This window comes from Dunckerocampus dactyliophorus, chromosome 11 (assembly GCF_027744805.1).
Source record: "Dunckerocampus dactyliophorus isolate RoL2022-P2 chromosome 11, RoL_Ddac_1.1, whole genome shotgun sequence".
NCBI classification, from domain to species: Eukaryota; Metazoa; Chordata; class Actinopteri; order Syngnathiformes; family Syngnathidae; genus Dunckerocampus; species Dunckerocampus dactyliophorus.
The window spans coordinates 18,006,312-18,029,786 of NC_072829.1; the positions used below are offsets into that span (position 1 = coordinate 18,006,312).

The 23,475-nt window shown below is 41.0% G+C and overlaps 1 protein-coding gene and 1 long non-coding RNA gene across 3 annotated transcripts; one reads left to right on the top strand and one right to left on the bottom strand.

Annotated features, from left to right (window-relative positions):
- Positions 1–361, bottom strand: LOC129190374 (uncharacterized). Its single transcript, XR_008572985.1, has 3 exons — positions 299–361; positions 155–215; positions 1–78 (listed from the first exon to the last, which is right to left on the bottom strand). It is a non-coding gene; the product is annotated as an uncharacterized LOC129190374 (long non-coding RNA).
- Positions 362–3,351: 2,990 nt separating this feature from the next.
- On the top strand, positions 3,352–18,796 carry zgc:92242 (uncharacterized protein LOC436899 homolog). 2 transcript variants are annotated; one of them, XM_054792956.1, is made up of 6 exons: positions 3,352–3,487; positions 8,174–8,575; positions 12,347–12,464; positions 15,046–15,160; positions 15,231–15,462; positions 16,797–18,796. In XM_054792956.1, the coding sequence occupies exons 2-6, from the start codon at positions 8,404–8,406 to the stop codon at positions 16,946–16,948; spliced, it is 789 nt and encodes a 262-aa protein (XP_054648931.1). In that variant the 5' UTR covers positions 3,352–3,487; positions 8,174–8,403; the 3' UTR covers positions 16,949–18,796. The 2 variants fall into 2 exon arrangements, with proteins under 2 accessions (XP_054648931.1, XP_054648932.1); XM_054792957.1 differs by lacking the exon at positions 3,352–3,487 and adding an exon at positions 6,128–6,384.
- The last annotated feature ends 4,679 nt before the right edge of the window (positions 18,797–23,475 follow it).

Here is a 23,475-nt window from a genome sequence, read left to right on the forward strand (position 1 = left end):
CGTGCTGCGTCTGAAACCTGATCTAATATCTAATCCTCTTGCCCGATGACGCTGTGCTGGGACTTTCCCAAGGTGTGCCTGGAGGAAATGAAGGTGTAGGTGATATGGTGTGTTCCCATCGGCAAAAATATTTCCTCATTATCCTAATCTTTACCTGACTCAGCCTCTCATGACTTCTAACGTGCATGTGTCACCTTGTTGTCATATCTTGTATACTGTAATGGCAGATGAACAACTGCGCGTCAGGGTGTCTGTATTCAGGTGGCCATTTATTTTCACAGTCACAAACAGCACTTACCGATTTGCAGGCGAACTTAGCTACACATGTGAACAAAGTAGCAACCTTCCTTCTCTTCTTAATCGACGCCTTTTCCTCCAAAACGCTTGCTCCAACCAACATGTTGAACCCGACTGCCCCCTGTAGCTCACACACAAAACAGCAGCTGGGAGCAACACAATATACCCGTCGCTACAATGCTGTATGTGGCATGATTATTTACAGTGTACAGTATACTGTATTTAAAACCTTAAATTTCAGATCATAATGACATACATATAATTACAATTTAAACAGAAAAATGTGGGGAAAAGGGGGCCATATTCCCCTAAATTGACCTCCAATAATTACAAATATATTTCTATAATACATTTGAAAATAAACACAGAAGAGAACTGAAAAAAATATCGCTCCCATCACACTGGTATTGTTAATATTCATATTTGGGTCGATCCGCCCACCTCCAATATTTACCGTTATGATCAATAATTTAGTGACTGAGATTGTGACTTTGTGACTTTATTGACTGAGATTGATGAGGTGTGAGGCTTCGCCAACAAGACATCAAGGAACTTGCAGCAGCTTGAGAAAAAGAAAAGAAGACAATTTTTCAAATCTGCTAAGATAATAATGTCAAAGACAATATTAATAGATTTTGATTTCATACACCAAAGTGAGCAGAAAACTCTACAAAATCTCGACAAAAATGTTCCAGAAAATGTGTTTTTCAGGGAGTAGTGGGAGCCCCAGCATTATTATAATCTCTGAATGGAGGTTCACTGTGCAACACTTTTAAAATATAAAATACTGCTTCTTGCAAGTGTATACAAACCTATGTGAGTCTATGTTGTAATCCCAGGTGCTTCCCTTGACCTTTTGTCTTGTCACACTAGTGATAAACTAAGTCAAAAAACAAACAAGGGTCTGGTTTCACTCTAGCTCTTCTTTTGGCAGAAACGTATCTGTATTGACGAGTGATGAAAGCGGTGGTAGGAACTGGAGAAACTCTTAGTCAGTTGGCCAATCATCAGTTGTGAAGCCGGAAACGATTATATATATATTTTTTTTTTTACGGCAAATGATGTTGTTTTTCTATCTATGCCAATATAGTGACAGGCAAAACAATTGTTACTCTTTCACTAGATGGCAGAAGATACATAATTTGCCTTTGTTTCAATACAGTGGTGTGAAATAGTGTTTGCCTCCTTACTGATTTCTTATTTTTTGCATATTTGTCACGCTTAAATGTTTCAGATCATCAAACAAATTTAAATATTAGTCAGTCACGACACAACTGAACACAAAATGCCAGTTTTTAAATGAAACTTTTTATTATTAAGGGAGAAAAAAAATGCAAACCCATATGGTCCTGTGTGAAAAAGTGACTACCCCCTCCGTTAAAACATCCATCCATCCATTTTCTATTCTCTTCATTAGGGTCACGGGGCTATGCAGGAGCCTATCCCAGCTGACTTCGGGCGACAGGCGGGGTACACCCTCGCAGGGCACATATAGACAAACAACCATTCACACTCACATTCATACCTATGGACAATTTAGAGTCTCCAATTAACCTAACATGCATGTTTTCGGAATGTGGGAGGAAACCGCAGTACCCGGGGAAAACCCATGTGTGCACACACAGGGAGAACATGCAAACTCCACACAGAAATGCCCAACGGAGATTCAAACCCAAGTCTTCCTGATCTCCTGACTGTGACAGTGTGGCCAACATGCTAACTACTAGATCACTGTGCGGCCCCCGTGAAAACATAACTGAGATTAATTAAGATCTATCAGTCTGGAAAAGGTTATGAAGCCATTTCTAAAGCTTTGGGCCTCCAGCGAACCACAGTGAGAGCCATTATCCACAAATGGCAAAAATGTGGAACAGTGGTGAACCTTACCAGGAGTGGATTTTTCACACACGGCAATGTCTCCCTTAATAATACAAATTTTCATTTAAAAACTGCATTTTGTGTTCAGTTGTGTTGTCATTGACTAATATATAAATTTGTTTGATGATCTGAAACATTTTAGTGTGATTAAAAAAATAAGAAATCAGAAAGGGGGAAAACACTTTTTCACACCACTGAATGTTTTTTTTTTCTTTGGAGCAACTTATAGTCTGGAAAATATGGTACATACTTTTAGTAATATTTTTGTCTGGTGGCAGTCCGATTTTTCTCATGGAAAATATGTTTCAATAAAGTTTGGGAAACACTGCATTCACTGAACTTCTTTTTTTAATTTTCTACATGCAGTCACACCCATTTATTACTGGGGACACTCAGGAGGCAGTGTTGTCACTGAACTGCAATAAAACATCATTAGGCACACGTACACAGTGTAATTAGATCATGTAAATGAGCTGCATCAAAAATATATACAGCATATATACAAACAGTCTGCACTGCAAACTGCAATCACAATAATTATAGTAATATTGTTGAATGAAAACCTCTTTGACAGCGTCAGCATTATTATTTTCACACATTTACTTAAGCTCTTTACATGGTACTTGGGGCACACTAATTATTTCGGACCATATACAAAATAATCCAGTCAGCTGGACTCAGGTATGGCACTGTGAGGTGGGAAGGCCAGAGAAACACAATGCGTGGATGCTTGATCAATGTGCCAACAACCTGTCGTCAGCTTAGTTTAAGCATGCACATTCTTTCCCGCACATGTGGTGTTGTGATTACTGCTTTCACACAAAGCCACCAGGACTTCCTGCAGGAAGAAAACAACGGAAGGAGACTGAAAAACAAGCGAGCTGCTGTTAAACAGATAGAATCATTAGAGATAATAAGCACAGAACATGCCCCGCTTTTAATTCCTGTTTGTGGCATTCACATTTTCCCTTGTAGCTGAATATTTCGTGCGTTAGGACTTCATTCATGACATGTTTTTTATGTTAGTTGTCTTGCCTCATGTATATTGCTATGTGTCATAGTCAGAAAGCAAAGGCGATAAGCAAAGAGGAGGAGGAAAAATGATGAATGCTCGGATGTCAGTCCGTCCCACTTGTGTTGGGTACAAATGCAGCAGAGTGGAGCTGAGCTTGCATTCCACCCCTCTAACTCTTGACCTCACACACACACACACACACACACGCACATGCTCTCACGTCACACACTCATGACACCACTCTCTAGAGGAGACTCAGACCAGTACGAGAAGATGCTGGCGCCTGGCAGCCACTGAGTAAGTCCACTCTCATTCTCTCTCTTTGCGTCTTTGTCGCCATTCTCCGGCCAGTCGTTTATCTCCCACACTCTGACAACAGCCACTGTGTTGTCACATGGAGGGACTTTTCAAACTCTTCTCTCAGTATGCGTTGCACACACCTTGACAATCCCTCTCTCTGCTCCCTCGCTTTCTTTTCTCTGCGTGATGTGAGCAGACGCACAAGCAAAGTCTGAGCCTATTTGCATGTTGGAGCACAGCCAGAGGGGGGATGCTTTGTCTTCACATGCAAACAACGGAGAAGTGTTAGGCCTGTGAATGTTGATCCTCCTTGCAACAAAGTTAACTGCGCATGGTAAATGATTGCAGCCATAGACTGCCACCTTCTGTATATGAACAGGTGGTCCTCTGCTAAGAACGAGTTTGGTTTCTAGACCGAGATGTAAGTTGAGTTTTAGTGTAAGTCGGAACTTATACCTAAATGATCCCAAAATAAAAGAGAACAACTCCTTACCTTTACCCGTGTGGTTGTCTTTCTAACCTTCTTAAAATATTGTCCCGGGCTAGTCTGGAAGTTATCACCACCTCTTTTCGTCCCAGATCTCCTTGTAACAGCACACTGAATCCATGACCCCTCCAGCATCCATTAGCATTCAATAATCTTTACCCTTAGTGATGGTCATGACAGTCAAGTGGTTGAGAGCGGCCAAAATTGGTGGGTGTGTCACGCTAGGAGGTTTTTATACTGTTCATTTTCATTTCCGTGGTGATGGCTTTCCTTTTCTTCAATATTATTCTATCTCAGAGTCTTGTGTTTACGCACCAAAACATGTTTTTAAATAATTTATGGATGTACGTTCGTAAACCCAGCACCACCTGTACTTGGAAATGCGTTAGAGTCAATCATAAAGCACATATAGAAAAACATCCGTTCACACTCACATTCGTACCTATGGATGATTTAGAGTAGGGGTGTCCAAAGACCGGCCTGGCGGCCAGTTGTTATTCGGAGCTTTTGATTCATTGGCTTGTAACATATTCTAACAATAAAATTAAACACAACCCGCATCAGAACATTACAAAAGAGGATAAAGCTCACACTAAAGTACTTTTTGAAGCTACTTTGCTTCGTCGCACAAAACTGAAATATAAGCTGTTTTTTTGCAAGGACTGGATAGGACAGCTCTAGTCGGACTTGAGGCGTTCTCTAGGAGAAGTTGCCATCAATTCAATGCCCTGAGAATGCAATGGACCTGAATGAATGAGAATATTCACAGACAGTTTGATAAATCGCACGGTTTTAAAATGTACGGACACTGTTGCCCCCAACGCAGTAAGAAAAGTAGCTATTGGCAGCCCTAGAAGTCGCTAGATGATGTCATTGGCTAATTTGTACATTACTTGCATACAATGTAAGAGATTCATAAAAAAGCATAACCTTGTAGAAGAGACACAAAAGTGAGTAAAAACACCTTATTTTTTTGTTTACAACTACAAAATCTGATTGATTCTTAGTATGTTAGTGTAAAATTGGCCATCAATTCATAAAAATAAAATAATTGTAATATTTTATCTCGGACAGCCCCTCCAGCCTCCACCTTTAGGTAAGTGACCAAGTCCGAATGAGGCTTGAGTGTCGTGACTGGTCATTTAATGAAGATTAAGAAACATTTATGTTTTAAATGTAAAACATGGCGAGAGCCAACCAAGCATCGCGCCTCGCACATGTGTGATTCTTGGATGCGTGGAGCTCCACTATGCTCCTTGTCCACGGGAGCTGACAGTGCAATGACTGCTTTGAGGCGGGGCGAATGTCTCAGTAGCACCCGCTGCTCCTCAATGACAACAAAAACCGCAGATCAATATGTGCTTTCACTGTTAAGTCCTCAAATACCAGAAAACTCTTCAACGGTGCCATAAAAAGTAGCTAGATTTGTGGCTTGTCGCTTTTGAGAAAATATATCACCAAGAGCATTTGGAATGTCGCCAGATTTAGAGAAATAGTCGCCAAGTTGGCAACAATGGTTACAGAGGCTAAATGTGATGATGAGATGATGAAGTCATAAATATGTTTTTGCACTGATTTGTATTGTATAGTTTCTCAAGTAACATGTAATTATCGCCAAAAGCAGCAGTTAACTTAACCTTAATCTGAAAACAACACTGTTTGTCTTGTAAACTCTCTCCAAACTTGCACAAAAACGGCTAACATTTAAGCTTTGTGATTCAGATAACTAAGCAAACTGTCCTATTAGTACCATTTTTATCAGTGTGGTGTCCCAAGATGTTCTTATGCTGCTCTTGTTGTGGTTTATTTGATATAATCAACAAGCTATGAAATATTTCACTTCATTTGTCATGTTTCTTATTTGAAGTGCGGCTTCTTTGCTTTGTCAATATTTAAAAGAGGGTTTCCATTGTCAGTGGCTGCAAGTTATTGTGCCAAATACCGCACAGAATAAAATCTGCCATCACTACAATCTCTGTGTAGTAATTAGGATTACCTTTAAACGTCTTAAGTGAATATCCAATTTGACATCAGCTATAAGAGGCAGAAAATAATTGCCAAGCTGCTCTGCAGGACCCACATACGTTGGCGAGCACGCCCGCTGAAAGGTTTAGCTTAATGCTTTGCTCCAATTGTGGCTCACACGTGGCCACACCTCAAGCTCTAAAGTCAGGCCTAACGTTTCACCTTTGTCAACACCGTCTGAGCGCCCTCCTGCAGCCATTGGCTCAACCTTATCAAAGGCTTTAAATCCCATTGGCTCATCCTCGGTCGCTCCTTTTTTAATCTTGGTTTGAACATACTTTGAAGGAGGAAGAAGAAGGTAGTGGTCCGAGAATTTGATTTGTGAGTCTTCCCCAGAAATGACTAACGGGGCTGTTAATGGCTACCAGTGTCACGTGTGGAGGTAAGCTGCTAAAAAAAAGAGTGTTTGTGCATACGAGAGCTTGTGAATCAGATTAATTATAAAGCTCTTCTAGTTAGCCTGCAGTAGATATGTACTTTGTTTGCCTTCTAGTGTTTGAAAACACATCTTCACAACTGTACGGTACGCCAGTGATTCCCAACCACTGTCTCGTGGCATATTAGTGTGTCTTAATTGGCAAATTTTAATTTATTTACTTATAAAAAATGCATCTTTGTTCATCTATTTATGTCTGTACATAATATATACAGTGGATCCCGCATCTTCACAGATTTTTGATCAAAACATTATTTTTTTCATTTGTGGTAAATCACGCTTTTATGTGCTTTTAATGTAGATAATGGATGATCTGATTTACCCTAAACTGGTGAAAAATGATTAAATATGTTGTCATTAATGATATAAAAGTTTACGGTCGTTCGTCGCCACATCACAGTTCCAACATCGCACCCTCACTCTATTGCGGTTTTTCAAAAATTAACGATCCATGTTTTGTGGTTCACTACAGCTTATTATTAGTTTAAAAAAATGCACCTTAAGCAAATTTTACATATTCTTGGCGTTTTCAATCATATAAATTACTAAATGAAGTAAAATACAAATACAGTTTAAGGGATTAAAGGATGTTGATGAACTGTAATCTGCACTGGCCACTAGGTGTCACTATTAACACGCACCAGACTTGATCGCTGTCAACAACAGGTTTGATTGCAGGTTTGAATTATCTCACAACAGGCACAATATTGTAATAACAATAATAATCATCATCATAATCCTAATAATAAAACGGGGTACTGTTGTGGCCGTACTCCAGCCAAAACTCAACTTTGAATTCCTGACAGTCTGGAAGACATTAATTGAAACCCACAAGTCTTATGTTCTGATTTTATCTACTATAATGGGTAAAATGAGTGTAAAGGTGATTATAGGCGTGTTAGTCCAGAGGTTATTTCAGAGGTCTAGAGCAGGGGTCACCAACCAGTTGATCGTGAGCTACTAGTCGATCTTTGGGACTTTGCCGATCAATCGCGAGAATATTAGAAAAAAATATATATTATTAGTGCCCTCCCCTCCCGGAGAGTGACCAACAGGCACGCGTTTTGACCACTGAACACGCTTGCCGCTCTCCAGGCACGCAACCCGCAAGTTCCAGGCAGGACCAGTCCCCAAAACCCGACCGGAGGTACCATGAGCATGCACACGTACTGTACACCGGCTCACCTCGCGCTCACAGGTTGAGCGACAAGGAGAGAGAGAGTGATGTGCCTGCTCACGCAACATTGCACGTCGTGGCTCAAAATTAGCCTTTGCTTCGTTAAAATTAAGGCATAAATATAACTCCATAGATGTGCACCTCCAGAAAAGGCTGCTCATTCGGACTGACTGCGGTAACGCAGCCCATGACACTGAGCAGCAAGCCAAATAGATTTGTAGTTTGCTCATAGAGCCCACGTCACAAGCCCGACCTCAACGAAAAGCAAAGCCCAGGCTTGATCAGAGTGTCAAAAACAGACGTTTTAAAAATATAACCGCTGTAGTGACTGGCAGTTCCACTAGACGGTAGAAGGTATATCATGAACCTGTCCACCTGTTGCTGTTCATGCAACAGAATAAGGGAGATTTTTCTAATGTAAAAGATGCACCTTGGTGAAGAAAAGCTTGGGGAATACGGATGTATGCACAGCAAACAAAACACACAGACTATTGTATTGGTCCATCGTGTTCTGCTGAATGGAGATGAAGTGAACAAACTCTCTCTCTCTCTTTTTAGAGAGACAGTCGATCCAGACACACTGCACCTGCACCTCAAGACAGTCAGACATATTCCCACCCAAACAAACGACACCTGGGCTTTTACCTGATCCTTGACTCATTCCCAGAGCAGGTAACCTGAGCCCAAAAAGGAGCTACGTGGAAACCACCACTTAAACAAGACCTTGTGGACAGAGAATCTACAGGGGTTGACGGCCAGTTCTCGTGCCCGCTGGGAAGAGCCTCAGGATGCTGGCTAAAATCCTGGAGGAGATGTGGGTGGAGCCGCAGGTGCTGGAGGCCCTGAGTGAAGAACAGAAGAGGATCCTCTTCCTCAAGATGAGAGAGGAGCAGGTACGCCGCTGGAGGGAAAGGGAAGAGCGGGAAGGAAAGGACATCGTCGTCAGCAGGCCAAAGAAAGGTAACATCGCTAGAAACTGTTCGCCATAAGGAGTCCGTGTACAGCAAAAAAGAAAACAGCTGACACGAGTAGCAATAGGATTTCTGAGAATGTGCTCTTCACTTCCTCCATCAAGTGCAGATATGAACTTGTGGTTGCCACCTTTTTACAAATAAAACAGGGGTGTCCAAACTTTTTCCACAGGGTGCCACTTCGACACATATTGTGTACTAAAGATGCTAAAAGCAATCCAATATAAGTCAATATATACAAAGCTATTTAACCACAACAATACCAAGCAATTTGGTGTAATATCTTATAATATGTCTCAGTAACATGAATATACAATACGCCGAGGGCCAAACTGCAGGCAAAAAATGTCCCCCGGGCCGCAGTTTGGATACCCTTGCTTCAACGCCAGTTTCCTTCCACTTTTTTGTTATTCTTTTAAATTGGCAACCACAGACGTTTGCAGTGCGGCCGGCCTCTTCCTGGTTTATGTTGCCATTTATGCATATGTTGGCCCACAACACCAGCAGAACAGCAGAAACGCTAGAATGGGCCGCTTACACAGTCTGATGACATCCTATCCTATCCATACAGACACAATGCAATACATTGCAATACATACAGTCGCAAATGCCTGCCTTTCTTTTGATATGTCTGTTATTGCGGTGGCAGTTTGCTGTGTTAGTGAGAGCTGTGTCTAATATTTTGACCCTCACACATACGCTGAGCATTAGACCTGTATAACTACGCTATAAATGCAGCATTTGTCGGTGTGTGTGAGCCTGACAGCCGCTATCAGCACTCGTCCAATCTGTTTCCTGGCTTGCAGCTGAATAAGACTGACTAAGCCCCTGTGGTTTGAAGCATATATTAAGTTTCAGTCTTTGTTTACCCAATCTCTGTCATGTCACCTGAGAAGTGACCAAGCCTGTTTGTGTTACACAACATGCAGCACAGTTCAGGACCTTTTCTTATTTTTGCTGTGGCTGGAGCAAACCCCATGAATATGACTAACCCCAGGGAATACTACTACTACAAATAATGTCTGTGTATTAACATTTTAGCTGTTTTTCTTTGCATTCTGCCTCTTTTTTTTTTTTTTATTTTATTTCGAAAATGTGCCGCGGTCCAATAAAAAAAAACGAGCCGTGAGCTGAAAATGACCCCAGGCTGCAGTTCGGACACACCTGCTTCCCAGCATGGCTGGTTTGTTGACCTCTACGTGAGACGTTGCTCTCTCACGCACCACAATAAACTAGAAACTATCCTTAATAAATACACGAGCTCTAAGAAAGCTACCCTTGTTTTTCCTGCCACTGTGTTGTGTACGTTATCTTAGAATTCATCACGCCTGCTTTAAAAGCAGTTCTTTTGTATTCTCTAACCACACCCCAGCCAGTGATGTCATAGCAGGTGCAATACCTCAGAAGAACTAATGAGATGGAAAACAACTGTCACCTTAGGGAATCAGGGCTGTTCTTGCCCACTGTGTTGTCAACTGATCAAGTAACAGCTAAAAATAGCCTCATGTGCACACTTGTTTTTTGATGTTTCTTAATATTTTTAAGAAAACTGCAAAATTGGAGAATATAATACATTGAAAAGACACCACAACAGAGTAAATAAAAGTAAAACCCAAAATGATCTATCCCCTGGACACATTTTCAGTGTCTTAATGGAAAATATTTTGACTTGAAATGGACCTGAACCCAACAACCCAACGCCGCCGCCAAAGGCAAGGAAAAAACATCCTCTCGATGATAACAATAATGATAATGAAAGGCTCTTTTTAACATTACCATTAATCAACTAAGTAATTATTAATAGAATGTAATTGGTTTGTTATCAAATACTATAGAATAAAATAATTACCAACAGGAGTGATGGGAGCTGCAATAACACTGTTGTTGGCTGCACTTCTGCAGCGCCTACTACAGGGCACATAGACTAACACTACATAGACAGGGATGAGAGCACAGTACAGTAAATACTTGCTATTTGCAGGAGTTGCTTTCTGAGACTGACTAGCACAAAACCGTGAGTAATTGAAACGGTGACAAAATGTCTCTTTTGACACACAAACCAAAAGGAGGCCATCAAACGGAATGTGTCCCCCACTCACGGTGCGACCAAAAATAACCCCACAAGTATGGAACACACAACGTAACTGTATGGACATGCGGGTAATACTATTTTATACAAATCGTAATGTCCTCTTGGGGAAGTGTTCACATGGGCTTCCCAGCATGCCTTGCGGTTTATACATTTGTAAAAAATAGTATTGTTTTGCATGCATATTAGTGTGTGTCTAGTTCGATACCCGTATGGTACAGCTACATTGTGTGTTCCACATGTGTTGCACCGTGAGCGAGGTAGGCATTGGGGTTCATAAGTTCCTGCTTGTTTGTGATACATGATTAAGGGTGTAAAGATTACGCTGATTTACTGCAAATAAAGAACACCTCAAGCTTTGCCGACGTTGGGCAAATTAGATGGTTTTCCCACCGCCAAACGGCCCAATTATGGTATGGTATGTTCATTTGTTTCAGGCATGCTGAACAAGTTACATTAAGGAACATCACGTGGTTGCATGATGGTTACATTTGCACAATTCTGCAACTTTGGACGTGGGAGCGCCTACTAGAGTTGAAAGAGTTCCATACAGTACATAAATCACTTTTGGACGTGAACAGGTAGAGAGCTTGGTGCTTGTGGTGGATCCCCAGAAGTCTACAATTAGGGATTCTCCGATCGATCGGCCATTGATCAATATTAACCAATTTCAATGGTAAAACACGTTGCGGGCATACGCCGAAAAATGCCATTCAAAGCCAATCACAAAAGCCAATCACCTGTGGATAGCACTATTGCAGGCTGCAGTCTGTCGCGATCCCTGCGTGCTGTATAGTGCCTTGCTCTAACGTCCCGGAGAAGCGTCCCCCACACACTTTCCTTCAGAAGGCATAGATGTGCTCCATCAGACGACGTACTCTCAGATCCAAAGTCTCCTTAAACCCGTTATCTCATCCTCTGTAAGTCTCAAGAGTAAAATACGACCTCTTTAAAAAGTAAGTAAAATATGTTTTTGTCTAATTTAAGGTGAGTTTATGGTTCTTTTTTTCAGATCATGTAGCCAATAGTAGGGGTGCAGCCAGGAATTCTAGTCCCATAAAAACTAATTCCGTTGGGCCCCCCAGCATTTTATTTTTTAATAATTACCTATTTTTTGAGCCTGACAGTCAGGGGAACTTGGAATTGTCCTAACTTTATGTCCTTATACGGCACCCCTGGCCAATAGCACTCATCAGAAATAAACTGAAATTTACAGTTCCATGTGATTGGTATTGGTATTGGCCGATTTCACTCATAAATGATCGGAATCGGTAGCATAAAACCCTGCTCGGAGCATCCCTAGTCTAGCCCTATGGCAGCAGTAGTGGCAGAGGCCTACTATCAATAGTATTGTGTCACTTTCTTGTGTCATTGACAGCCATTTAACAAGTATTAGTTCAATTTAACACAAAAGGAGGCCAAGATATAAGTCATTTTGGGCTTACCTTTAGGTGTGTTTCACCATGACAAAAATTAATGTGAGAAGTCTGCAAATGACGGGGCAGAAATCACCAGCAAGCGCACAGAGGCTCCCTGAGTATTAAACTTACAGGACAGCACCATCTTCTGGATGCAAGCCTCCACAACAGTCTATGTGGCCACTTTTTTTCATTTAACACAAAGGTGGAAAGCTCAAGTTGTTTTTTCGTGTCTCTTTTTTGTTGCTTGCAGCCTCCAGCAAGCGCGTGAGCTGGCTGCTCGGCCGCGATGGAGACGTAAGCGTCATTGTGATTGGAGAGGTCGATGAGTTCAGGTCCTCCAAACTTCTCCAGAGCCTTATCAACAACAGGTTAGCGCATCCACAAAAATGAAATACAATGCAGTTACAGTGTCACGTGGTGCAGTTGAATGACGATTAATCCGTTCATTTAAAATTGTATTCATTTTATTTATGAATTATAGACACTCTGTAAACACAGAGCAATCACTAGATAAAGCACTTGAATGCATCCTGTCATTCAATTTGATAATAATACAAAAAGGTTCAAACAAAGAAAGTGAGTGCTTTTATATAGAAATACAGGCAAGTAAATGATACATTTGTTGTTAATCACAGTTTTCAAATTAATTAATCAAAATATGCCCATTTAACTATATTAACAGAAAAATAAATGACAGGACTGGATCATATATATGTGTGTGTATGTATTAACACCTCCAAATGAACTGAAATTTTAAATCAAGCTTAAAGATACCACACGTGTGAAAATGTATTTCCCTAACACCAGTCTCTTTAAAAGTAACAGAACATATGAATCACATATTGTCCGTTATTACGGGCAATGAGGGATTGTGTTCAAAGACGCCACGTAGTTCAAGATGAATTAACATGTTTTAAGGGTATTTTCCGGGATTCCGGAGCACACTTAAATGCAGCAAATTGTGCTTAAGCGTCACAGTTACAAAGTGAGTGATAAGAATATCCACTACTTGTTTTTCTTTGTCTTTTTGTTTATTTGACCGCGCGTGCACGCATAAGAAACACCTTATTGGGATGTCCAGAGTGTCCACGAATGCACCTCGAGGTCTTGTAGTTATAATGAGGATGTGCTGTTGCAAGGCCAAACGGGCTACACAGTCTCCGTTTCCCACCATAACACAAAGGCGTGGCCTGCCACCGTGCGCATGCGTTAATTACTCTAAATATTGTAACATAATTTATAGGGGTGTCGCGAGATCTCGTGTGACAAGATTTTGCGAGATAAAAAAAAAACGTGACGAGATTTCTCGTTTGGAGAAAAGCTGTATCGTGAGAATAGGGCGGATAGAAGCTAACCAAGGGTGTGAACTATGCCATTGCTACTATGAACGATAAGACAGTAATATGGAAGTGGCAGTGTGCAAGGCATTATTGGAAGTACACATTAAGTACACCTTGAAATCCAACCTACCTTGGTGGTCACAGTGTCAGCGTCAGCAAGTGACGTGTAGTTGTTATTTTCAGTCGGGAGTTAAACAGCTGCTTGCTACTTGTTGATGTCCAAGCAGAACTTGGCTCATTTCAGAAATAAAATAAACAATAACAACTACAAAAAGCTAAAATGTAGGGATACCCCGATCGGACAATGTCCTTGAAAAACCACATGATCGGCATATGCCTTTCAAAGCCCATCACAAAAGCCAATCACCTGTGGCTCGTACTATTGCAGCCCGCATTGATCCCTGCATGGAGTGTCGTGTCTTACCCTACCTAATGTCTTAGGCAACGTCCTAATGTCTTAGCAAAGGCGTCCTTCTAGCACTTTCCTTCCCATTGCACAAGAGTGCCAAAACAAAAACAATCACGTCTGCCGTGTGGAACTTCACTGCCAACACACGCTACGGTAGCACGTTAAAAAGCTTTACTTTAATACGGCATTTGAAGAACAAACACTTGATGGAGTATGGTGAGTTTTCGAGGCTCACGGTGTGATCATCAGTCAAACGGCAGCTAACGCAGCCATGTGAACAACACTCGGCCGTATGTGCGTGACAGTCAGAAAGCTAAGAAATTTGATACGAGAGCATACAGCACAACAACCCGGATTCCTCCACTGCCAACGACGGTCGACCATCCAGTCCACCGAATCCAACCACTTTTCGGGCTATCCGCCTTAGACCTCTCACTGCCACGCACATATATGTTGTTATTTTTATCATAAATAGTTTTTCAAAGGACAGCTGGACAGCCCTGACATAAATAGACAAAGACAAGAAGATTAAAAAAAGAAGTGAGCATTATTATTATTATTATTATTATTATTATTATTATTATTATTATTATTATTATTATTATTATTATACAGCATATTGTCATAACAGTGGTTTATTTGGTCTCAAAAAAATGTTGACAATAATATCTTTGATCATTTCAAAATGCACCTGTATTGTTTTGTGACTCGGTTACATTAAAAAGTCTGTTTGTCCAGTCACATTTTTTCAGTGTATTTTTCTTCAAATTAATGTTAAATCTCGTCTCGTCCTCGTTGGCCCAATCTCGTGCCCCGTCTAGTGAGTTGGGTGTCTCATGACACCTCTGGTCATTTATGACATAAATTAGTTACCGCCGTTAACGCGTTGTTTTTGACTTAATTACTTGTGTAAAGTAATTTGCCCGTCACTAATAATAATACATTAACTGATGCTAATAGTACGATGCGGTGCACGGTTTAAACATGAGCGCGTGTCATGTTGACCCTTAGACAAACTAAAACATGAAGCTAGTTCTCTGTCACCCTCATGACATCACAGTTTATTTTTTTTATGAGATGAACAATTAACTAAAGTTACTAGCAGTTAGCGGTCTCCTCCCGATTGGATTATTGATTCTATGTGCTAAATGAGTAACTGGAGAGGACGATTCAAAGGTTGTCCTGATTGTTCTCCCCCAGACTCCATCGTGATAATATGAATGGCATCCAGACAGCAGACGTGCAGGCAGGAAAAGAAGCCCAGCCGCTTGGATTTAAAGCAGAAATCCAGCCTCCCTGCACTGACAGAACCGCTGTGAGTGTTATAGTCAAGCTAACAAGATAAACCCTCACAGATTGTAACATTGCGCTCCCTACGTGCACAGAACAGCCCTGGCTCACCAAACAGCCAATCATCCGAGGACGAGACGGACTCCTGCAGCGCCGATGACGACCTGAAGGACCCTGGTGAGGGCAGTGACAGTGAATCGGGCAGCCGCTCGGACAACCTCGGCGACTGGGCTCCTCTCTACAGGCCCCATCTTAGTAGCCATGGCAACAAAGCAGCACTCAAAGCCCAGCTGTCAGACACAGACAGGGTCAGCACACAGGCCAGAGGTGAGAAAACAAGGATTCATGGTGAAAATGTGTCATCAATGTCAATGTGCAGCTGTCATTGCTATGATTTATAGACTGAACAGGAAAGATATCATAAAATAAAGATAATAAATAGATGATTGATCGATTCAGATGTTAATAGTCAAACAAAATCCATCCATTTCCTTTAATCGTTTGTACTCGTTTGGGTCACGGGCAAACTGGAGCCTATCCCGGCTTCGGGTAAGAGGCGGGACACACCCTGGGCTGGTTCAAACAAAAATATTTATTTCATTGAAATTGTTCTCGACAAATGCATCACTTGACTAATACTTTGACTTTACATGGATGTTGTTGTTGGAATGGGATGGATGGTAAGTGGACGTTTACACAAGACCAGCAAGGGTTGTTATGGTTGTTTGTTTATGACAGGGGTGGCATTTTGGTTTTTTATTTATATTTCTTCCATTTCTAAATGTTATTTATATTTATTTTTACATCTTTTATTTTGCTTATTTTGTTTTTTATGTTTTGTGTTCTTGTATATTTTTAATTTGCCTGCATAAGATTATGTATTTCAAGTCAAAGCTTTGTTATAATTAGTTATTAGTATCAACATTTCAGCTTTTTCTCTTGACATTACACCTTTTTGCCCTAATTTTCCCATTTTCGATGGCGCTTTTTGTAAATTTTGTTTCTACAACGTGCCGTGGGCCAACAAAAAACAGGATTGCAGGCCACAAATGGCCCTCGGGCCGCACTTTGAGCACCCCTTGTTTAAGGCAACAGTGTTTTATTGCCTGAAAACAAACATTACAATGCGGAAGTTTCTGGAAACAACTGCTCACGTTTACATGTAAACACTGACAACCAAGGCTATGCCATACCTGTCGACATTGGCATCATAAAATAGGGGAAAATAAGTTGCAAATAGGTTAAAATGATGGACTTGTACAAGAATTGGCTCAGGCAGTAGAAAATGGGTGGATATGTTCGATCTGTATCTGTTGTATTATTATACACGTGATACAGTGAAACCGTTTATTTTGACGCCCCTCGGACTGGTTGACTGACGTTGTTGGCATAGCAGGGTATGAATCATGCTGGTATATTCAATAATAGATGTCTCAAAATAGATCCCTGAGGGATTCCCCTTACTAAAATTTGTCCAAAACAACTCATGTTAAGGCACGAGTAATGTTGGCCCAATTCTTGTTGCCTGTGACCATAAATAATTGTCTTGATACCTGATCACATAATTCAACTGGCTAATACCAGGTTTAAAAATTAAGCCAACGGTCTACATCATAATCCTGACCTTTTGGAATTAACTTGATCCATCCTGTGTTTCTCAGACATTTTAATTCAAGAGAAGAAGTCGGAATATGGAGGCAGAGTAGCCCAGCTCAGAAAAGCCTTCGCATCTGATCGTCACGGCCTCAACAAACCTCCTTTACCTGCCAAACCTGCTCATCTACTGACCAGAGACACGCCATTGATCCATTAGGACATCACCACACAGGCCTGTTGTGACACCAAAGAAATAATGCACTGAATTGTGTCACACGTTCCACGTAGAGAATGGCTCCTATACTCGTTGATGTTGGTGGTGGTCCAGGCTCATGAGGATCCTCACTCGAGCCCAAAAGGTGAACTGAACATGGACAAAACGTGCAAAAAGAGACTGACAGTCATTATCTTCAAGGACACATAACTGCATTTTAATGTTTAATGCATTTAAATTATATATTTTTTTAAATTGAACTGGATGCGTTCAAAGTAGGGATGCTCCGATTCATCGACCACCGATCAATATTGGCCGATTTCCGTAAACAAACATGTGACTGGCATATGCCGATAAATACCTTTCAATGCCGATCACAACAAACGATCGCGTGCTGCAGCAAACCCTACATCTCTGCTGTGTCACATGCCAACACCCGTATTGAGCCGACAAGGGATGAACTTTGTCCCTTCTTGCCGCGAGAATCAAAACTAGCCTGTAAAACAATGGCTTCAGTTTGACAGCTTGACACAGGCTATGCCAATCGATGCCAGTGTGTTTGATCACTCCCTTATCATACCTATTGCCGTTTGACTTTTCTTGCATCTCTTTTTACTTGCTTTGCCTAGCTGTCACTGGCAGGCAGCTAGCTAGCTAGCTAGCTATCTAGCTAGAGTTATCCGCCTAGCTCCTGGTCTTCGGACTCCAAATGTGACTTTTTAACCACAGTGACATTTTCTTTTTAAAACAAACAAGTCCCACCGAAAAGCTAAAAGTGGACATCACGTTCATGAGGTACGTACTAACTTTTTCAAGTGTCACTGAGCACTTTTGTTCTCATGTTGTCATTATGCTAATTATGTCTTGTCCTCAAAACACCATTTGTGTGTCGTTGTTTAATAAACATAAACACAAAGTCCAGCCTTATGATGGCGATACTATGACGGGGGTCTCCGATCTCACCAGCTGATTTTGAGTTGCTCACCAAAGTGTCAAAGGATATTTGCTTCAACTCTGAGTCGTTCAGACTTGATGCCTTTTATATAATGACAAATGACCACAAAATAGCATAAAGACAATGGCAACACTGTTTGAGTGGAGATCTGCTTGGTAAATAAAGTAGTGTAACATTTAAATGTTGCCAGTTGTAAATGAAACACAAATAGTTGACAACTCTAATAGTGATGAAAGTTGGAGATCTCTGCACCCTGGACACTGAATTTATTTAGTTTTAAGTTCAGATATGTGTCCAATAGTACAAAAATTGTTTCACACAAATAAGGGAAAAAAAAAACATTCGGCCAAAATTGTGTTTTCTAATAATTACCTGTTTGCCAGGGGCTCTTGGAATCGTTTCACGGCGGCCCTGGCCAATAGCACTTATCGTAAATCAAATGAAAAATCTACAGTTCATTTATGTGATTTGATTGGTATCGATATAGGACAACCTCACTCATGGATGATCGGAATCGGCAGCATAAAACCCTGATCGGAGCATCCCCAGTCAAAGAGTACAGCGCACAACATCAGTGAATACTCGACTTGTACCATATTTCGTACAATACAAAGACTACTGATATGTTTAAAAACGACCTAATGTGGCTCGGTCGGTATAGGTAGCTTATTCTGTGTGTGAATATATTTTTTATATGAACATTTATACATAATTTACTGTCAACACAACTGGAACGGTGACCCAAAACTGAGCTAATGTAAAGTATTTGAATAGGGGCTTTGATGTGAAACTGTCGTGGGTTGAGTCGAGGGAGTGGACGTGGGTAATAATATAGCTCAAGTTCACATCATTGTACTTGTTTGTCTTGTAGGTTATTAAAACATGTTGCACATTAAGTTGTTTTTTTTTTTTGTCCTACTGCTTCCCATCAATGTTTCCCATTTTTGATCCCTAGTAATGGTTTAATGGTTTAATTCATCCTGAACATGCATGAGTCAAACAGTACATCGTACAATTCACAATTTTGCATGTCCAAAAAGGAGTAGGAAGAAGCAAAGCTTATTTAATCCTACCCCTCATCAGTTTCACATTTCATTTATTCACCTCTTATTCTTCCAGGTGTACTTTGTAAGGCTACATGACAATGTAGTGCAATCATAGCCAAGGTTTTTACTTACTGAAAGGAAGCCACAGGCTTAATAATAACTGCTAAAATGTAGATCTAGTCGTTCCGTTTTGCTCAGTTGTCTTGTCAGTTGATGTTTATATTGTACATTTTCAGCGGTATAGGAGTGATAGGAGTAGCAGATACTGGCAGACAAGCCTCGAGCGCCCTTATGGGGCTGTCAGTGTGAAAAAAAGTATAAGTCGCAGGACCAGCCAAACCAAAAAGTGCGACTTATAGTCCGGAAAATACGATATTTAGCATGTTGGCCACACAGTCAGGAGATGGGGAAGACCTGGGTTCGAATCTCTGCTTGGGCATCTCTGTGTGGAGTTTGCATGTTCTCCCCGTGCGTGCGTGGGTTTTCTGCGGGTGCTCCGGTTACCTCCAGCATTCCACATCCACATGTTAGGTTAATTGGTGATTCTAAATTGTCCATTGGTAAGAATGTGAGCGTGAATGGTTGTTTGCCCTGCGATTGGCTGGCGACCAGTCCAGGGTGTACCCCGCCTCTCGCCCGAAGTCAGCTGGGATAGGCTCCAGCATACGCCCACAACCCTAATGAGGATAAGTGGCATAGTAAATGGATGGATTTGATAGGCTATTCAAAGCTCTTCAATGGTTTTGCAAAAAGAGACATTTGTTTTGACATTTCCTTCCATCGAGGCATCACAAGATGTTGCAAATATTATGATATAATATTTCCCAACTTGTGGTGAGTGAATTACACACCTTTCAGTATGATACAATGCCGTTCTGCACCACTGTAAACAACACACACAATATATAAACACACTGATATTGAGCATTATTCTAGTATTGGACTCTATTAGATTGCGATAGTGCAGCTAAAGCTGTGGACGGCTTGAGATAGTGTAGCTAATGTTGTATCCGAAGTGGGTGTTTGAACATGTTAATCGTAGTCATTGCTGTTTTCTTTCTTGTCCAGTGTGCTGGTGTACACAGCCACAAGGAGTCAAACCTCGTCAAATATTGACAGACCAAACTGCACTGGCGTCAAAGACCAGAAACCGGCAAAAACCACATCCAAACAAAAGCCACTGTAGCATGACACGAGCTAGAGAGTAATCACTTAAATATTCTTCACTCCCAGCTGCTATTCCTTAATAGTGTATGTTCTCTAAATTACTGAATAGGTAGCATAGGGAAAAAAACGGAATACGTTATGTTCGACTTTACCAAAGCTGTGCAGGCATTCCATATGGGGTTGGGGGCGGCCTGATAGGGTTAGACACAGAGAAGTTGTTGATAGGCTTGCACAATGATTATCTATTCAGCAGCAAAACAGCCCAGCAGACTTCAAACGGCGAGCACATAAAGCTGATTAGCACGTGGTTAAGACGCAGAGACAGAGGGCGAGACGCTCGGGGAGACGGAGCAACTGGGAGTCGGGTCACGGGAAAGCAACACGTCACAGCCAACTCATTAAAGCTCCTCGCATTCCCTCACCACCTCCGCACCCACAGCCTCAGGATTTGGCGTCTGCGTGTGTGAGAACAGTGTCTATGTGTGTGCGTGCGCGTCCGCCCCATATCTGGGATCATGTGACAAGACACACATGCACGCAGTGTGAAAGGGCCCTCTATATTTAGCAGGACAGTGTTGGGTTTCCCAGCCGGGCATTGTGGAGAGAGCGGACAACTTTGTCACACAAGAAAGTGCACGTCATTGCATCGTGTGTGTGTACGTGTGTGTACGTGTGTGTACGTGTGTGTGTGTGTGCGGCGAGAGTGTGCAGGTGTTTTTTTTTTTTGTCTCTGGCGCAGATGGAGAATTCAGGACACTTCTCATGTGTTGTGACAAAGCACCTGTCAAAGATCAGCGGCGAGAGCACGTCCTTTCACAAACTATTCATTGTGGAGAAACAGGACAGTTAACTTGCAGCGTCCACATCATTGGACGTAACACCTCTGTTGCTGCAGTTGTCCACTTAAATTCAACCATAAATAGCCAGTTTGGCACATAGGCAAAATGATTATATTGTACAATTATTTGAAAAATCGATTTGAATTATATATCAATATTGATTATATATATGTACACTGTGTGTGTGTGTGTGCGCATATACAGGTATACACACATATACACACACATTATACAATATATACTCTATGTATATATGTGATATATATGTATATGTGTCTATGTATATGTGTGTGTGTATATATATATGAATAAATAACAAATACATTTTTGTTTTTTAATTGAATGTATTAATTTTTATATGTTTATGTATATTATTATAGACATTTTTTTTATTTGTTAAATTTCTCATTTGAAATTATTTTATTTTAATATCCATCCATCCATTTTCTATGCTGCTTATCCTAATTAAGGGTTGCGGGGGTATGCTGGAGCCTACATGGGTCGCCAGGCAATCGCAGGGCACATACAGACAAACAATCATTCAACAATTTCGAGTCATCAAATAACCTAACAAACATTTTTTTAGAATGTTGGAGGAAACCGGGGAGAACATGCAAACTGCACAGTTGTGGCCAACTTGCTAACCACCAGGCCACCGTGCAGTCCATAATTTCAATATTTTAACAAATTACAATTACAAGTGTATTGCTTATTTATTTTATTTTGTTTGGGTTTTTTTGTTTTTTTATAATGTTTTTGTATAAAATATATGTTAAAAATAAAATTGTTTTTATATTAGTAGTGCCATGTTCTGTGGTGTTGCTTTGCTGCCGCCTAACTGCCTTCTGTTTTAGTGCACAAGCTGGCCCGGCAGGGGCGGAGCTGCCAGCACACACCTGTCGCCAATTACCGCTGGCTTCTTAGGCATGGCTGAAGCATTCCCCAGTGGCCAGATTGTACCTTGGACTCCACCCGTTACTCCGTTCTGCCCGGCCTCGTAGTGTAGTTGGTGCACTTTCTGTGTTCGGGCTCTTGTTTCATGCTAAGGTTACCTATTCCTGTTCGGTATTCCAGCAGCGCCTCGTGTTATTCAGCATTAGTTTTTTCCTGCCGGCCTTTTTCGCTGGAATTGTTTTGGTGTTCAGTATTTTTCATGCTTACCTGTTTTGCTCCTTTCTTACCCGTGGACTCTTTTTCTATTTTTGTCATCATTTGTATTTTTTCTTCCCCTAACCTTTTGTTATTAAATAATTTTTCACACTGAACGTTGCCCCCTCTGCGTTGGGATCCAAACTCTGGCGTGCGCCAATCTTTTTTTTTTTATCAATTATTATATATATTTTTAATATATTTTATATAATTATATAGTATATTGTATAAATATATTTTATGAATATTATGTGCATGCCGGGACCACTTTTGAAACATTTTTCTATTTTCATAAAAAAATAAATATAATAAATAATCTGTTCCACAGTCAAACTGTTGCCATTATAAAGCTTTTATTACCTCATAAAGCTTTAGTGCCCTGACGAAAAGGTTATTGTGGTACGGTAAAACTTACAAATAATAAATTGTGTTGTGATGACTTAGGCTTGCACAGATCAAGGACTACCGCGCACGCTGGGAAGTGACTTTCTTCACATGAAGACTGATCGCAGGTGACTGTGGCACCTGCAGTGCATCCCCTTCTTTTTGTTTCGTATCATTCATATTTGTGTATCTGAGGTCAAATCCCTTATCACCTCTCCGACGGTTGCAATTTTCAACCGACCTGCTGAGGACTTGCAGGGATTATTTCTTCTTGTCTGACAAGCGCCCTAATGAGAATACTTACGGTCGGGTGAAAGGTCATCTGGGTATGTGTTCTTATGTCAGCACAACTCAAGTGATTGCAGCTCTGCATTGATTTGCCTCCTCTGCTCATCAGAAATTGCCTCACACAGCAATTGCTTTATTTGTGTGTGAGACAATCCAAAGTTGATTTTACATGATTACAGTTGGAAAGGGCACCTCTGTGTGGGGTTTGCATGTTCTCCCCGTTTTCTCCAAGTGTTCCGGTTTCCTCCCACCTTCCAAAAACATGCGTGTTAGGTTAATTGGTGATTGGTGTGAATGCGAGTGTGAATGGTTGTTTGTCTATGTGTGCCCTGCAATTGGCTGGCGACCAAAGTCAGCTGGGCTAGGCTCCAGCATACCCCCGCGACCCTTGCGTCATAGAAGATGGATGGACAGTTGGAAAGCACTTTATGGCACAGCTGCTATACAGTGAATCCCACACGTTCGCAACACAGCATTCACAACCACGCAAATTCACAAATGTTTGGTCCCCCCAAAAAATAGTTTTAGTTTATCTGTCCAAAAATGGGTGATTTTTTTTTTCCACAGAAAACAAATCTTATTCACCCTAAGTCAGTTATAATTTCTAAATACATATCACAGGTCATATGTACAAAAAAACGACAATTTTTTACATTTTAATGTCTTTTTGCTTCACTGGTAATGTTTTTTCACTTTATTTGG